Below are 19,403 nucleotides of genomic sequence, written 5' to 3'. Positions count from 1 at the left end.
CGTGGGAGAATTAGTAGGAAATGCTAAGAAGATTCTTTCACAGAGGATACATGCCAGCTAAGGTTTGCCAGGATATCCTTTGGAATCTGCCTTGATGTTATTGGAAATAAATTTATTCATTGAACAGGTATTTATTGAATAAGTAACTGGGAGAAAAGAAAAGACTTAAAGCAGATGTCCATTTAAGATAGAGGATATAAATTTTAGTAAGGGAATGGAGTGAAGGGGGCAAACAGAAGGTTAGTAAAATAACCCGGGTAAGAAATGTTAAAGGTCTGAACTAAGATAGTACCAGTAAGATTGGAAAGAACAAAGTGGGCCCAGGAGATGCTTGTAGAATTAAAGCAACTGTGACCAGCCATTGAGGGATGGTACAGGGATAGTAAAATATAAGGTTACTCTCAGGTTTCTGCCAGGTGGACGGATGGTAGTGCCACTGAATGAGACAGAAAAGAAAGAAAATGAGATTTTGTGAGAAAGATGATGAATTTTGGTTTACACTGAAATGAAGTTCCTCTGGCCTTCCAGTTAGTGGTTAGAAATAGGGCTTTGGAGTTCAGGATTAGAGATATAAGATATAGAGTTAATGGCACAGAATGATAACTGAAGCCCGGGGAAACAAGATAAAAGTAAAAGGCAGGTATGACAGAATATCAATATAAGAAGAGCCAGGGAGAAAATGGAGGTAGGGATGGAGACCACAGGGCTGTGACAGGTCAGGAGGGAATGCAGGAATAGACAGGGTTACTTCTTCTAGACCCAGTCCTGGTAAAATCAGATCCTTGACTGAGTCCGACCATACTCTGATCTCTAGGGAAGCTGTGAAAGTTGAGAGGATCTGGCCTGTCATGTGGTTTAAACACCACCAAATTTCTAGTGAAGATTTTCAAGCAGGCATAGTTTTCATGTACAATAGTTGCTGAAACATGCAGCAGTCTTACAGTTTGAAACTTTTTGAGGAAACATTTTAAAATTGAGAGAGTCCACAAAAAGTTATTGATTGTAGTACTTGCTTCTTATTCTATATTACCATAAGTCATGGCACACAAAGATGACACCATTCCACTGTTAGAGCATATTTGCAACGCTGAACATACTTTTTCAAATAAATGTTTTATTTTGAAATAACTTGAGATTTAGTAAAAAGTCATGAAGATACTTCAGGGAGTACACACTTCACCCAGCTCCCAGTGATGTTAACATCTTATATAAACATGGCACATTTGTCACAACTAAGATTGACACTGGGGCACAACTATTAATGAAACTCTGGGCTTTATTCACATTTCACCCCACTGCATTTAGTTTTCATGTCTCTCTCATCTCCTCTGCTCTGTGACCGTTTCTCAAGTCTTTCCTTGTCTTTCATGACCTTGAAAATAGCGGTCAGGTATTTTGTAGAATGATCTTCAATTTGGGTTTCTCTGATTTTTTTCAAAGATTAAACTGAGATTACGGGTTTTAGGGAAGTACACCGCCAAGTGCCCTTCTCACCCTATACCTAGAGAGAGGGGCGTGTACTACTAACATGAATTATCACTGATGATGTTAATTATGATTCCTTGATTAAGGTGGTATCTGCTAGGTTTCTCTAATGTAAAGATAGTATTTATTCCTTTCCAGAGCACATGTGTACACACACAACAGATATATTACATTTTGCTTTAGATAAGATTGGAATCTTGCCAAAGATACTAGCTCATCAGAGCGGACTTTACTGAAGACCTCAGACTACCTTGGAAAATACTTCTCACAGTACTATCATAGTTCATCCAGCAACCCTAGGGATATCTTATTATATTGATAAAGTAATTAGTCCAATCAGATACAGTCAGTCTTAAATTTGATGAGCAGCAACAGATATTTAGTATGAACATAAAGTCATTAGTCCATTACAAACCAATCATGTCCAATACTGATAATCAGTAGATATAAATAGTCTAAAACTCTCCAAGATCAGCAGGTAGGTCTGACCCAGACACCTTTCAAATTACTACTTCTCCCCTGGGTGCCTTTAAGAATGGAGTCTCTATCTCCCCACTTGGTCCTTTTGGTCTCCTGAAAGTAAGCCCCACTGGCTGTTGAAGCCAAAAATCCTGAGGGCTCATCTTCTGGGCACAGGATCCCCGGGATAGAGAGCCCGATGTGGGGCTCAGACCCCTTGCTCCTTGGGGAGAACCTCTGTAGTTGTAATTATTCTCCCATTTGTGGGTCGCCAACCTGGGGGTAAGAGTATTGACTATACCGTGACTCCGCCCCTCCTACCCATCTTGTTATGGTTCCTTCTTTATGGCTTTATTGTACAAGATCTTTTCTGGTAGGTTTCAATCTATTTCTCTGATAGTTGTTCTGTAAATAGTTGTAATTTTGGTGTGCCCCTGAGAGGAGGTGAACTCAAGGTCTTTCTACTCTGTCCTCTTGGGTTAATTGATCAATTCTACAGTCTTTATGTGATATTTAATTTGTAGTCATTAATATTTGTCTGTGTGTACAAAACTTACACATTTGCTCTTATTTATATAATACTCAGCATCCTGCAGCATTTGATTAAAAAACTGTTTACAAAAAAATAACAGTATAAATGGGCTAAAATGTATTGAGGTTTTAGCAAATAAAACTAGTATGAATTTAAATCTATACAATATACAGTTTGAAATTAACATCAACTTTTCTGCCCAAATTTTGTCCAACATAAAGTCTGTTTAAAACATCAGAAACTGAAGTAACTGATTCTATTGCCATATAATTCTAGGAAATACCCTAATCTGTATTTTAGGAGACCTATTATTCTTAGGGCCTTAAAATCTAGATTTCCTCCTGCTTCATCCTAAACAATGTACATCTTACATTTTTTGAAACTTGGAGCAATAGCTTTTAATGTTTTCCACTGAATTCCAGGGTTTAGATCTCAAACATGTATTACAGCATCAGAATATATATGTGCTCTTTGAAGATTCAGTCATATCGGATGGCATCCTGATAAATTTATTATTCATGACTCAGTCACAGATAAACAATGTGGCAACATAAAAGAAAAGCATTAAAAAGTCACATGTATCAGAGAACCTTTTTGCAGAGGAATAAAAGTAGAGGAGGAGCAGGTTTAAAACAGATAAATAATAAATAAGGTAATTTAGGGAAATCTTTTCTTTTATAATTAACCTCCTGTTCTAGACAGTTAACTCCTTTAGGATAATGACAGACCCTAATCCAAATTCTATAAAGTTCTAATATGTTACACAGTATGGTTCCTTAACATAGTAAATAGTACTTTAATTCAATTCATTTATACTAGAGTTAATATTTTAAAGTATATGCTAAAAAGATAAGCTCTTACTACAAAATATAGACACTTTGAATACAAATTCATATTTATAATTTAATAAGGGGAAAACAAGAAATGTATGATAATTTTGTAAGATTTATTAGGTGGAGAAGTATAAAGGATTTTCTGACACAGTTTATGTGTATTTTAGGAAGAAATTTGTAAAAGCCCTCATGATGATCTCACTTGAGGGTAGGAGAATGTGCGGAGGGGAATCTTTTGTGATTTTCCTTTCCAATCTTTCTAATCTTGCTTTTCTCCTGCTATTATGTTAAACCAAAGACAATGTTGTGCTCCCAGGTTAAACATAAAGTCAGGTGGAAGCTCACAGATAGTCTCAGATTTAACATAACCATCTTTTGCAGTCTGAACAAGAGCTAATTTGGATGGTTTTGTGAGTAATGAATTCAGTTGACCTAACCATGCTTCTTCAAACACCAAGTAACCACACTGTTCTCTGTCGCAAAGCTCTTCAAACCATCTGCTGTTGGTTCACTGAAGTGTTAGCCATCTTCCCTGTGGACTGCCATACTTGGCCACCATCTTCTCCCCTTTGCCATCTAACTTCTATTTGTTTCTCATGTCTCAGCCTTCTCTAAAAAACCTCTCCCCTAACTGCATCATCTCCTGCTCTCCTGTGAGTTCCCCGAGCATCTCTTATACGCACAGTGCTACCGTACAATCGTGAACAAGACAGACCTGATCCCAGCCTAATGGGCTACACAGTCAAGCTGGGAAGAAAGGCCTTAAGCAAACAATTAGATATACACAATTAACACAATTATTAGCAGTGTTCAGAGTATCGTAAAGGAGAAGAGAGGGAGGCATAGAAATGTAGAGCCGTAGAGCCTAACCCAGAGCTATGGCGGAGGAAAGACCTCCTTGAGGACGCCAGGCATACTCTGCCATCAGGGCCTTGGCAAAGACAAGGAAAAATACAAAAATCAAAATATATTCACAACATTCTAGAGAGAGGGGGCAACATATATACAAAAAACACCTTAAGGCAAAGGAGAGGAGGGAATCTGGCATATTTTGGGAACAAGGAGAAAGGGGGCTCAAGATGAGGCTGGAGAATGCACTGGACCCAAAACGTGCCAACCATGGAGGTGCGCAGCTCCCATTCTCTCCACAAAGACCTCGCTACTGGGCTGAGGGGAGGGCAGCTGGCTATCCCGGCCCAGCGGCAACCCCTTCATGACACAGCACAGCCTGCCACCAGGGCCATGCACATCCCTGGCAGCCTCCAGCCTATGACTAAGCACGGTGGGAGCAGGAGTGTGCAGCCCTTTCTGCCCAATGCAGGAGTCCTCTAATAGGTCCTCTCGCTCCAGGCCTCCACTGGCTCGGCCAAGACTTTGTCCAATTTGTTTCACAGATTATATACACCTGATTATCCTCTTCCCCCAGTTTGACGCTCTCTCTGGATTTTGGCCTTGTTGAGTTTGAGATACGATGGTTTGTTTTGAGATTCAATGACTAAATACTGTATTAGAGATACTATCAGTTTGACACAACAAATGACACTCACATAATTTCATTCCCAGCTTTCAATACACTCAGTGGAAGTACTAGGAAAATTGAAACAGTTGTGAAGATTTACAATTTTTTTCTAAGAAACTCAACATCAGCTATGTCGGGATGAAGCAGATAACTCTCAATAGGTTGTCTTCTGTTTTCCTTAAACAAATATATTATTACCGCAACTGATTGCTGGAAGCAGCACATTAGGTACAGCTCAAGCTACAACGGAGATGAGAAATGTTCGTTCAATTACATTTATTGAGTTTGCAGAGTGAGCTGCTTGTCAATTATAATAGTTAACAAGGCTTTCCTTCAAAGGGAGAAAACGATCTACTGTCTCAACTTAATAAATATACATTAGAATAAATCTTTCATAACTTCTGCAAAGGAGTAAGTTCTTATTAGGGGTGCGTCTCCACTGCCTATGCCATCCCGCCACACATGTATTAGGCATGTAGTTGGACTGTATGAGACATGTGGATCGACCCCCCACTCCCGGCTCCAGTCCAAGACAATCAGGTTATTCTCATCATCCTTCGCCAAAACCAAGTGGTGGTTAATGGAGAGATTTCAGGACTTAGGTCTCATGACGGTGGGAAGTGATGACCCTGCCCCTCAATCCCTCTAGATGTAACGATGTAAAAAAAATTGCTACAAGCAGCCACTGCAGACAGTCAGGGAAACCAGACTGAAGAGAAAGCTTACACAGCAGGGCCAAGACAATGGAAGAAGCAGACATGAGATCTGACCGCGCTGTGTCTGAAATCGGCCCTACCCTGTTCGATTACTGAGGAAAGGCTGAAACACGTCTCCTGTTACTTGTACTGTGGAAACCATCCTAATGTACAAAGGTGTTTTCCTAAGTTTAAAAATGACACATTGGATCATGCATCTCAGCTCACCTTCCTGCCCTTCCCAGGAACATAATGGTCAATTGTCAGTCACTGCTTCAGGTTTAATTTCGTGGATCTTCATGGAATACAGGCTTTAAAAAGTTTGCATATCATTTCAACAAGTATCAAAAAAAATTGCAAAATATAAAAACATACAAATGTGTGCGTTAGCTAATGGACGTGATTATACACTTGGGTGCTGGGTGAAATTCACTATTGAACACCTTAAAGAGTCCACATGTGCAAAGCAGCAGACTCTTTTCTCATTTAAAAAAAAAGTCAGTAATATTTTATTTGTTTATATAAGAGTTTGCAATGTTGGCCAAATCTAGGCCATATTTGTTTGCTTGTCTTGCCTACGTAATATATAAACACACACAGCTCTTCAGAGCAACAACAAACCTGAGATAGAAAGCAGCTACTAGCTACTCCCTTTAGGCTGAGAATGAGCTGCCAGTTTTGTTTGCTTTGTACAAGGTCCACTTCACCCATTTGGGGACCTCATCACAGTAAGGTTCTGGAATCTGTGACCTCTGATTCAAGTGCACACGTTAATGTTTTGACAACTAAGTGCAGATTTATTCATATACTGGAAAAACCTGACAAGGGAACCCAGATAAGCAGCACAAAAGCAAATAATGATTTCAGATAAGTGAAAACAGGATTGTTCACATCCTTGGTATAAGACTCTTCACCAAATAGGCGCCTATCTTACCTGTAGGTCTTTTTCTTCTATCTTATTTTGGAGCACTTCAAGGCATTTGGTAAAGTCAGTATGGCACTGATCAGGAGTTGAAATAATTTCACATCCCTGTGTTAAATAAGATAAAAGGTAGGAATAAGTAATGATGTCAGCCTCGGAACAAGATCAAGAGCTATAAAAGTAAAGTATCAGACATATCCTGTCATGCCTGTATTATACCTTGATCATTAGAATCATTCTCATTATCTTTATTATTTCACATAACAGGATATCTCAGCAATGATGTTACACTATCACAATAACGATCTGATTACGACAATCATTTTACCCAAAAAAGTACAGATTATACTACATTAATGGTCTTTAAAAATCACTGCTGTGATGACATTCAAGATTAGCGTAAGGACTCAGGTACAAGTATTATAAAATATATTCACAGTGAAATTACCTGAAATTAAACTATTTCTAAAAAACTTTGAGTTTCTTCGAGCAGACTTCCTAAGTTTACCCACACGACAGAAAGACTAATACTGAGCTAATGATAAACTACATTTTAAGTAAAATCAAGTTAGATGTCCTATAAAATTCCTTTACAGCACCCTTTTTTCCTCATGTAAAAAGAAGCAGGAAGAGAGATGCCTGTGTAAACATGTCTCTTGGATTACCTTTTGGACATAATGAAGTGAGTTTATAAGTTCTTTGCCTTTTCTACAACAGATAACTAGTGAAAAACACTGAAAAATATTTATAAATAGAGTGCCACAAAAGTGCCAGCTTGTTGGCACTAGTGAACTGAGGTGGTGCAAGAAACGATATTTTTGAAATGACACCTTTCTCTCCAATGTCTTACAGAAGCAAAGGTATGTAAAACCAGAGCACGAGGGGACTTCCGACTTCTTAACTCAGGAATAAAACAATGCAAGGTCTCTGACAGCTGAGTAAGTGAAAGTTAAATATAATCCAGTATATAAAGTTGCCATTCGAAGAGTTTTCAAGGATGAGAGAAAGCAAATTAACCAAATTAACTAACGGAGCAAATTAACCAAAGTGGAACAAATTGCGCGTGCACGCACGCACACGCACACGCGCACACACACACACACACACACAGGCAAAAATTCACGTCTGGCAAATCCTTGCCTATAGCTTTGGGACCACAGGATCTTCGGCAAGAGAAGACTCACTGCTCCTTGAGTACAGGGAAACTGACCACTGCGTTTCAGTTGCTAAGACAATACCAGCACATACCAAGCAGTCTACAGAAATTTGATGGATAGATAAATGATGGGTGGATTAAAACCATTTCTCTCCTCATGGGACTAATGCTACGTTTCTCTGAAATATTAATGTGGATAAATCAGACTATGAGTCTAACTCAGAAAAGCAACAATGACATTATTTTTTCAGGCATTATGCTACCTGCTGCCATTAGGAAACTATGTAACACTTATTTTAAAGTATGATTAATACAGATTCTTAAAATGGTGACAAATATTAGTGCTTCATATGCAACTATATAAACTAAAATTCAACAATTCATTAATGTTAACAAAGTGAACATCCAATCAGGTAAAGTGAAATACAAATTTCACATTGAGGCTTAACAAATATAGCAGTATAAAGTACCACATAAATAATTCACAGTATTTTTTTAATGAGTCATTATTTCTCAATAGAAAGAAAAAAGACAAGGAAACAAACTGATATCAGGAACTTAGTAAAATTTAGCAATAAACAGTTTTCAGAACATGTCCTGGAATGGTAATAGTTCAAATTAATTTCCAATAGTACCGGCATCTATAGCTATAACAAACACAAAAATATATTCTCATAATATATGATCCTAATCTCAGTAAGATCACAAGTCATCTAAAGAGCAAAGGTGTATGTTCAGTGTGGCATATTCTAAAAAGAAAAAAGGTTCAAGTAAGGGTTATGGTAAATACTCAGATTAACCAAATAATTTTATTATTAGCTTAGTTAACCAAATAATTTTATTATTAGTTAAATTATTAATAGTCTACCTTACAAATATTACAATATTTTATTAATGACCAAATAACTGTATTATTACATCTACCTTATGACTATTAAAATATTAATCAAAATATTAGCTTTAAGCTGTAAGCTCCATGAAGGTACCCACTATGTCCCTTTGTTCATTATTGCATCTGCATACAAGAACCCAACACAGGACACGGCAAGTAGTAAGCATTCAATAATGAATAAAGTCATTTATAAAAGCCTGAGATAAATTACCACTCTAGACCAGGCATCAGCAAAGTTTTTCTGTAAAGGGCCAGATAGTAATTCTTTTAGGCTTTGCAGGCCAAAGGGCCTCTGTCCCAACTACTCAGCTCTCCCTTTGTATCATGGAAACATCTACAGACAAAAAAAAATGAGTAGGAATGGCTGTGTTCCAAAAAAACTGAAATGTGAATTTCACGTAATTTTCACATTATGAAATATTATTATTCTTTTGATTTTTTCCAACCATTTAATACGGTAAAAACCATTCTTAGGTTGCCAGCTATACAAAAGCAGACAGCGGACGAGATTTGGCCTATGGGCTGTAGTTTATCAACCAATCCCCGTTCCAAGCCCACAAATAGTTTTTCTGATTTTCATCACCAAACTCTGTACATGTTTGAGGAATTTAATATGAGGGAAAAGTTTCAGGCCTTTAAAAAAATCTCTGCGAACTCCCTTTTCCTTATCTGTAACGGACCTAGCAGGCAAACTAACAGTGCCGTTGAGATGCCCTGTATAATGCCCAGAATGCACCGGGCACAGAGACGAACACAAAGCAAATTCTCACCTCGGCACTTCCGAACAATCTCTAGAAACGTCGATGCTACAGTCACACCACCTCGCATCAAAGGTCACTAGAGTAAGCGAAATATTGCTAATATTCCCCATAGAACCTTGTGTGGAGGCTTATAAAACTATTTTTGAATTCACTGACAACTTCTAAGAAATTATTACAAGACAATGAGTGTCATTAATCAACCTAATTTCAAAAGATCAATGCAAAAGCCGTTAGACTGTCATTCTCAATTAATTTTACTGTTTGCCAATAATTCAACTAAAATAGGTTAATGAGTTTTTATATTTAACACACGTAAAACCTATCAGGTTATATTATGCTGACTCCTTTAAAACTCCTTAATTAGAAAGGAAACAAATCCTTTGGAAAAAAAATTATAACAACATATCAATTGTTAGTTCATGCACTCTATCCAGAGAGAGACTTGGCCTCCTTAAAACAAGAGGCAAGTCCAGTGAAAGCATTCCCAAACTCGCTATTAGCTTATTCATTTTAGGATAAGTCATTTAGTGCCATTTTAGGATAAGTCATTTAGTGAAAGGACTTGTGAAAATTATCCTGCAAAATTTTATGGGGCTCTGAGACTTCTACTGTAACTTTATGGACTGTGTTTATAAGGTTAAAAGTTTAGAAGTGTTATTTCCTTGTAGGTACCATGCACACCAATTCTGAACATTAATTTGGAGTGACTTGCATATAGCTTCTCACCTAACAGAATTAAATATGTCTGTAGCTACAAAATCTAAAATGCTTTTCAACAAACAGATTATTTTCCTAACAACATATAACTTAATTCTCTGAAAAATCAGATAACCTCAAAAGTATCTTAAAATTAGAATCTTAAAATTGTGATCTGTTGATAATTAACTATCTTCCTCACTAAATCAATAACGATAATAAAAAGTAACAATTGAGTACACATCTTGTTATATGAGATATGAGTCACTTTATATGAATTATGTTCTTGAATCTCTAAGACAACCTTATAAGGTTAATGTAATTATCACATTTTAAGATGTGTAAACTGAAGTTTAGAGAGATTAAATAACCTGCCCAAAGTCACACAGCTGATTTAGGACATAGTATGTCATCTGAAGCCCAGACCCGTAACCTACCAATGCTTTGTACTCAACCCTGCTTAATTAAACTTTGGGTATTTTGGAAGGTTTAAGCAGAAAAACACCTTTATAATTTATACTGAACCTTTATTTAGTTGCTTTTCTCCCGTTTTAAATACCTGAAAATCCTTTAGCTTTTAGACAGACATGACCCCTGCCTGACTCCATCCTGATTCCATTGTAGCCGAAAGCTTGGGACCCTCAGAGCACCCACAGACATCTGAAGTGGGCAGTGAGTGCTTAGCTATCCTTCTCATCCCTTTTCTCTGCTTCCCCAACTCATTATACTGTCACTATATTTATCATTTATATTCATGACATAATTCACTTTTTTTGGCTATTAAACATATCATTCTGATCAATATCTCTGTATAGAAGTGTTTATTTCTGGTTATTTTCTTAGAATTGAATTCTTAAAATGAAATTACTGGGGAAATTATAAGAACATTTTTTTATAACCCCTGGTAGATGTTGCCAGAGTTTCCTGCCTTTCCAGGCAGGCTGTAAATATGAATATTCCTACTGGTGTATGAGGGTGAAAAAAAATTTTCTTCTTTTAAAATATAAGTAACAGTAGGAAAGTTAATTCATCATGAATTTCTTACTGTGAATTAATTTACTTGCCGTACTTCCTTCTTAATCACAAACAGATCTATTTCATTAAGGAAAAGATGGCTTTCACTGGAGAGGAAGGGAAAAAAAGTTAAGACAATTTTGGAGTGTGAAGCAGGGTTGAGACTGGAAGTGGTTCACCCAACTGAGGACTAAGGAGCTAAAGGACAGTATGAAAGAAAGGGACACTTCTGGGAGGGGAAACAGGTGTCAATCAAGGGTAAAGAAAAGGAGGCAAGAAGATGTCAAAGACCACCTTTCAAGTTGGCTCTGAAAAGATGAAGTACAATTTATTATCCCATCACATTAGAATATTGGTACTTTTTTTAAATAAGCAATGATAATAAGAGCTTTATGGGGTCTTAAAATTCTAGCTCCCACACACTTTATTTTCCCCTATCCATTGCTGAAGTAGCCTTTCTTCCTGTATGTTAGCATACATTTAAAAATATTTAGGGAGATACACTCAAGAGTCTTAAAAAAATTGAATACATTACACTTTTAATAATGAGGTTCCATAATCTTTTATTAAACTGAATTGACCAGAACTCTGTAATAAGAAACTGCCTGCCAGATTAAGAGCACAGCAGGGATAAAGCAAAATGACTTATACTCTGAATAATCAAAGATAGAGATCTAAAATTAGCCCAAACTTGTTCTCAGATTTGCTAAGAAGGGGAATAGTTGCATAAAGCCGATTGAAATCTAAATGATCTATGTTCCTTGACACAGGTATGAAAATTGTCTTTTTACTCTGTAGAGATGTTATCACAAAGTAACCATTTCCCACTTTCCTCTTTATTGTATAAAGCATACTATGGTAGATTACTACTATCGTTTTATTTACCAGACTTCTAAAAACATTTCTACTTTTCAAACTAAAAAGTTTTCTTTAAATTATCAAATGACAGCTGACGAGTAACAATTTCTTCAGCAAGAATGTCACATGATTAAACTCTTAAAAATTCTAAGTAACAAGTTGCCTAATATAATCCAGTGTTCTCTTTCCGTTTTTCTAGACAGTGTATAAAAGAAGAGAACAAAAGTAATTTACCTTGTAGCAATTCTCCATTCAATCCCAAACATAAAGAGACATTCTAATCTGCTATAATCTTCACTGCCCTGGGTGTTGTAAAATAACCTTTCCTTTCAACACGGCATTGAACGAAAACTTTAAGCATTTGAAACAAGAAAGCCACCACATCTATTAACAGAGGTCAAAAGTTATTTTAAAAGAGCACAGGGTCTCAAAATGATGGCTTCCTTCCTAAAAGCAGAGCCAGAGTTCCCAGTGGAACAGGGTGTCCAAAAGACTTAACATAGCAGGCTCAAGAATGCTTTTATAAAGCCTGCTTGCATGGTTGGCCTTTGGACTAATGCCTGGAGGACCTGAATGGTAAACAGTTCCCTACACTGATAAACACTTTTCCCCAGTGGTGGCTCCCTGTGCCTAAATTATTTGTACAAACAATGTGCTTTATGCTAAGCACCTGCTTTCTTTTTGCCCCCAGTAAAATTTTGGGCATTGGCTCTTGAATGAGCTTCCCTGGTGACAACACATCACACTTGTTACAATTTGATTAAGCACACACATCCTACTGACTCCACTGGGAAAGGACTCTTGCAACTGGTGACTCATTTCCTCCAGAATTTTCCCCCAAGTGCCTTTTCCCTTTGCTGATTCTGCTGCCTATACTCACAGCTGTGATTTATTACAGTGAGAGGCTGACTATATGACCAGTGCCGTGAGTCCTCTAGTGAATTACAGAACATGGAAGTGGTCTTGGGAACCCTCAAAACAAAGAGCTACAGAGATTCTTCCTCTACGAGGATGCTTGTATAAGCTTCTATTTTATAATATTCCTGTAAGTATCTAGACGCAGAGATCTGGTCTTGTCCAGGTGCCATTCCTTCACACCCACTACAAGTATGCCAAGGATGGACTCGGCCTCCATCAGCGCTCTCTGCCAACCCTCCCCAGAAAAGCAAGGGTGTGGTGGGGCAGGAGTGGGAGTGCTGAAGGTAACCGTGGTGGAGGTTATTGTTCAGTTACCCAGAACTAAGCAGAACCTGAAAAGGAAAACTGAATGCTCACAAAGCAAAGGCGGCCACAGGATTTCCTCGGCATTGAAACTGATCCTCACTTTACTTTGAGAAAACTCCCTCCTCTCAACTAGAGGATTATGGGATAACAGCTAGAAAAGAGCACGGATTCTGGGGCCAGAACGCCTGTTTGGAGCCTACTTAAACCATTTCCTAGTTGTGTAAGCTTGGGCAAGTTACTCAACCTCTTTGTGCTTCCATACTCATCTGTAAAATGTAGGTGACAGTTCCAACCTAATAAAATTTGATGCAAGGATGAAATGAATTTATAAATGAAAGTACCTATAAAAGTGTCTGTCATATTGTGAGCATGTTAAAGTCATTGTCAGCCATTACTCTTTTCAAGGTTATATTGATTATTTCTCTCATCAACTTTTAAAAGTAGAGAAAATCTGAAATAGTACAAATACATTTTAGCCTGTTGGAAACCAATATACTGCTTTAACTGTTAGTGGGTAAAGGGTAGTCTTTCAATGGTGAAACTCACTTGAGAAGTGTAACACTAAGGTAAACAAAATTAAAATTTTGGCAGACTTACTTAGAATGATACTGTGCATGGTGAATTTCCAAGAGGGACATAGAGAATGTCAAATTTCACAAACTCATTTGATCACAGAAATCTTTTTTATACCAAGTTAACATGTGGCACTTGGTATAAATCTTTTTTATACCAAGTATCTAAAAGAAGGATTAGACACCTGAGTCATATAAACTTTCGTGAGAACCTACTAATTCCTAGGGATCCCAGAAGGAATGACCAAGACTTCAGGTTGCAGGAGATCACATATTACATATTAATAGGGATAAGGAGGAAAATTATGATAAAATTGTTTCGATCAAGCTCTGCGAGGAAAGAACAAAGGAAGGAATACCCAATAGCTACAGGTGGGGAACTGTGGGGGAAGACTGATGAGTAGGGGGTTCCACGATCCAGAGGAATGAGGGAAGAGAAACAGTCACAGAGGCCCCAGAGATCACAGAGTTAGAGAAGAGACAGGCTGGGCTGGCCCAGGAGTCACATGTGAGGCACTTGGGAGGGCTTAACAATTTAAAGGGCATAGGCTCCCCCTTTTTAAATGCCTTAAGTATGTTACACAAATTCAAACAAGACAGGCTTTGCAAAATATAGACGATTTGAAAGGACTATGATTGAGGCAAGCCTAAGAATGAAGGTGTATTCAAGAGACAGTTTCACATAATGTCCCCTGCCTGTCTCATCATTGCCTTGCTGAGACGCTAGAAGGGTAAGCCTACCAAAGTGAAGAACCTGTCACTCAGCTGTCAGTGGAAACTGCCTGTCTATAATTCCCTTCACAAAGCCTTTAGAGCTCAGCAGATGTTAATTAGTCTTGATGCTTAAGCCTACGAATTTATTATGCTCGGGGTGTGTGTGTGTGTGTGTGTGTGTGTGGTGTGTGTGTGTGTGTGTGTGTGTGTGTGGTGTGTGTGTGTGTGTGTGTGTGTGTGTGTTTCACTTAAAAAAGTATACCAATAAATGGAGCTGAGCTTTATATATTCATATAATTTCCTCTGTTTGGCATAAGAGTCACACTTGCTAATGTTTTACAATTTCTCACAGTCCTGTTTGCCATTTTCTCTAAATTAATTAATTTTACCATGTCTAAAAGTTGTTGGCATGTGGCTGGGTGGAACTGGGAAAGAGACACAGCTAAAAGGAGAAAATAACAAGATACATGAGATTAGGCAGAGCCACGCAGATGTTTTTAACTGAAGATTAAAAACATCTGTGGAGACTGTTAAATGTAAATAGAATTGAACCCAAGGCGCTGTCAAACTCACAAGGATACTATAATTAATTCTGATTACGAATCAAATCTAGGTTCATAAATTGTACACTTATGGAAATAAAATGATTAGAAATCATTTTAAAAGCAATGTTACTGAGGATAGTTATTAAAAAGCTTTTCAGTTAACAACTTTACAGAGTAAAACAAAATACTAACACTTTACATTAAAATAGTTCTTTTAGCACTTCGAGAGGTCTCTCACATGTACAACATTATGTGACCATTATTACAAATATATGAAAAAGCCAGGGCTATATAACATAATTTAATTTGTATGCCTTGGTAAGACATCCATATATGCAAACTAACAACTCAAAAAATAATCTGCATAGTTAGTTCATGAAAACATTATCGCTTCATTTATAAAAACTTAAAAACTAAAAGGCACACTACTGATAGCCAAGACTAAGTATTAAGTTATTTGACATCTCTGCCTAAGTAATATAACTATCTATACCTCCCACACACACTATTTGAGAATCAGTGTCTCTGTCTTTATATTGGAATTAAAACACAAGCACTTCCTGCTTAACATCAGTAGTCCATTTAAGAAAAATCAGACATCCTATTCAAATGTCAACCAAAAGCCCGTTTCCCATTATTTTGACTGGGAAAAAATATATTCAAACCCAAATACTCAGTCTCCTAAAATGCAACTGAAACACATTTATAGAAGCAACAGACATTATGATGAGATGTAAAATGATGAGAAATTTTCTGCTATTAGATATAACATTTATGGCATCTTATATTTAACAAAAGGAGCACAGGTTAAAAAAGTTTAGACAGGGCTTCCCCGGTGGTGCAGTGGTTAAGAATCTGCCTGCCAATTCAGGAGACACGAGTTCGAGCCCTGCTCTGGGAAGATCCCACATGTCATGGAGCAACAAAGCCCGCGTGCCACAGCTACTGAAGTCCACAAATCTAGAGCCCGTGCTCCACACCAAGAGAAGCTACCACAATGAGAAGCCCGTGCACAGCAATGAAGAGTAGCCCCTGCTCTCTGCAACTAGAGAAAACCCATGTGCAACAACAAAGACCCAACACAGCCAAAAATAAATAAAATAAATTTAAAAAAAAGTTTAGACAGACTACCCTTGCCTAGTGACTGAGTCTGCAGAAATGTGGGTATGGTCATGCCACTGTTAGATGACAATAGGAAACTATCATCAAGAAACACTGATTTAATAAAAGATATTCTTTAATAATTCATGTTATTTCCGAAAAATAAAAAAAATCTTATCTTTCCCAATTCTGAAAAAGATACAATGAAAGAACAAGGAGACAATAGTCTGCCTGGATCTCTGTCTCCAGTCCTGCAGTTTACAGTGCTGTAGAATTACCAGCTGGCCTAGAATAATCTTGTTATGTCTCTAATAGAAAATTAGTGGCCTAGCATCAACTCAACATTACTGCAAGTCTCACTCATCATTTACACTGGGGTTCACTGTATCTCTTCAACCAAGTCTTATCTTTGTAACTGCAGGGCTAACAGGGTCTTGGGCCCACACCATGTTCCAATACTCTTGACCACGGTATGGTTAGGATACCATACCGTGTTCTTCCAGGATCTGGAAGAATTAACTGAGAAGATAATATCAGAACTAAGATCTAGGGGCCTATTCCTGACTTATGACGAGGGTAGTTTTCACCACCCTGTCGAGAACATGGCCTTGTGTTCATGGCAACAGTTTTCAGAATGCCAAAAGACTCACTTTTGTCATAGAACAAAGACGACGTTCTTATACTTACAGCCTACCCCTGCCCTTGCTATCTTTCTGTTACCAAATCACCTTGGTTCTTCAATGTCCTATCTTGGCTCAATTCCATGTCCTATAAATAGATTTTATATAATGTAATAATTTACCAGTTTGTTTGGTCATTCTTGGTCTGGCCCAACTATTGCAGTTCTACTCTTGCTACCCCAGAAATGTGGGTGAAAGGGAGTGACATGATGGAAATGTGAAGGGAGAGTGTTTGGTTCTCACACTGACCATTATCACATTGCTGGTGATACTGGCATTCATTCCCAGGGATGCTAAATACCTTGTGCAAAAAACAACTGTCCTGTCCAACAGACCAAAGATGTAATCTGTTTAAGAGCAGTAGTAGTAACTGAGTCCCAGTTTTAATAAAAAATTTTTATGGAAAACATGAACACTGATACGAGAGCTGTCTCTAGCTAGTTCTACCATTTTCCTTAAGTCATTTAAGCTTTATGAGCTTCAGTTTCCACATCATAAAACTGGGCTTAATAACACTGTTTTATTTTTATAATATTTTAAATTATTTTACATTTTTAACAGTATATTTACAACATACTGCTATCTTATATCCTACACAATTATAATTATGGAAAAACCTGTTTTTCGGTGACTTTCTAAGGCATTAATTAAATACTGCAACTAATTCCTTAACCTCCTAAACATAAGGAAGCATGCTTTAAAACCCGCTTCCTATGTCCAGTAGAAACCCCAAAGACTACATGCAACAGTAACAGAATATCAGAAGTTACATGAGATATTACAGTTTCTTCAAAGGTCTCAGGAAACTGAAACACATGTGGGCATGACTGACAGAATAACTAAAAAGACTGAAATAGGTGATTTTAACCTTGAATCAAAGAAGCACTGACTGACTCAGAAAGTGAAAAATATAAAGGAAAATAAAATATCAAGGAGAAAATCTGTAAAGACATGCCTCATTATGAGTTAATATTAGTGAACCAGGCAGAGACGAACTAAGACAAATGGGCAAAAGGGGAAACACAAAGATGTCACAGCTATCTGAAAAGGAGGCTTTACAGAATAAATTAGGAATGGCATACCACCAATAAAATGGACAACCTGGAAGAAATGGACAAATTCTTAGAAAAGCACAACCTTCTGAGACTGAAACAGGAAGAAACAGAAAATATAAACAGACCAATCACAAGCACTGAAACTGAGACTGGGATTAAAAATCTTCCAACAAACAAAAGCCCAGGATCAGATGGCTTCACAGGCGAATTCTATCAAACATTTAGAGAAGAGCTAACACCTATCCTTCTCAAAATCTTCCAAAATACAGCAGAGGGAGGAACACTCCCAAACTCATTCTACAAGGCCACCATCACCCTGATACCAAAACCAGACAAAGATGTCACAAAGAAAGAAAACTACAGGCCAATATCACTGGTGAACATAGATGCAAAAATCCTCAACAAAATACTAGCAAACAGAATCCAACAGCACATTAAAAGGATCATACACCATGATCAAGTGGGGTTTATCCCAGGAATGCAAGGATTCTTCAATATATGCAAATCAATCAATGTGACACACCACAGTAACAAATTGAAGGAAAAAAAACATATGATCATCTCAATAGATGCAGAAAAAGCTTTCAACAAATTCAACACCCATTTATGATAGAAACCCTCCAGAAAGTAGGCATAGAGGGAACTTACCTCAATAAAATAAAGGCCATATATGACAAACCCACAGCCAACATCATTCTCAATGGTGAAAAACTGAAACCATTTCCACTAAGATCAGGAACAAGACAAGGTTGCCCACTCTCACCACTATTATTCAACATAGTTTTGGAAGTTTTAGCCACAGCAATGAGAGAAGAAAAAGACATAAAAGGAATCCAAACTGGAAAAGCAGAAGTAAAGCTGTCATTGTTTGCAGATGACATGATACTATACATATAGAATCCTAAAGATGCTACCAGAAATCTGCTAGAGGTAATCAATGAATTTGCTAAAGTTGCAGGATACAAAATTAATGCACAAAAATCTCTTGCATTACTATACACTAATAATGAAAAATATGAAAGAGAAATTAAGGAAACACTCCCATTTACCAATGCAACAAAAAGAACGAAATACCTAGGAATAAACCTACCTAAGGAGACAAAAGACCTGTATGCAGAAAACTATAAGACACTGATGAAAGAAATTAAAGATGATACAAGCAGATGGAGAGATATACCATGTTCTTGGATTGGAAGAATCAACATTGTGTAAATGACTATACTACCCAAAGCAATCTACAGATTCAATGCAATTCCTATCAAACTACCACTGGCATTTTTCACACAACTAGAACAAAAAATTTCACTATCTGTATGGAAACACAAAAGACCCCGAATAGCCAAAGAAATCTTGAGAAAGAAAAACAGAGTTGGAGGAATCAGGCTCCCAGACTTCAGACTGTACTACAAAGCTACAGTAATCAAGACAGTATGGTACTGGCACAAAAACAGAAAGATAGATCAATGGAACAGGATAGAAAGCCCAGAGATAAACCCATGCACATATGGTCACCTTATTTTTGATAAAAGAGGCAGAATATACAATGAAGAAAAGCCAGCCTCTTCAATAAGTGGTGCTGGGAAAACTGGACAGCTACATGTAAAAGAATGAAATGAGAACACTCCCTAACACCATACACAAAAATAAACTCAACATGGATTAAAGACCTTAATGTAAGGCCACACACTAT

General features: G+C 37.4%; 1 protein-coding gene across 4 annotated transcripts in view; it reads right to left on the bottom strand.

Annotated features, from left to right (window-relative positions):
* The window catches only part of TPK1 (thiamin pyrophosphokinase 1), a 350,900-nt gene that overhangs the window by 157,702 nt on the left and 173,795 nt on the right, over positions 1 to 19,403 (bottom strand). For all 4 annotated transcript variants that reach the window (XM_033432268.2, XM_049714730.1, XM_049714732.1 and 1 more), the window contains one exon: positions 6,458 to 6,553. In XM_033432268.2, coding sequence (XP_033288159.1) covers positions 6,458 to 6,553 — 96 coding nt within the window. The remainder of the gene's footprint in view (positions 1 to 6,457; positions 6,554 to 19,403) is intronic.

The sequence above is a fragment of the Orcinus orca genome, chromosome 9 (genome assembly GCF_937001465.1).
Source record: "Orcinus orca chromosome 9, mOrcOrc1.1, whole genome shotgun sequence".
Lineage (NCBI taxonomy): Eukaryota > Metazoa > Chordata > Mammalia > Artiodactyla > Delphinidae > Orcinus > Orcinus orca.
Note: the sequence above shows the minus strand (reverse complement) of the source record. Positions and strands in the feature narration are given on the sequence as shown.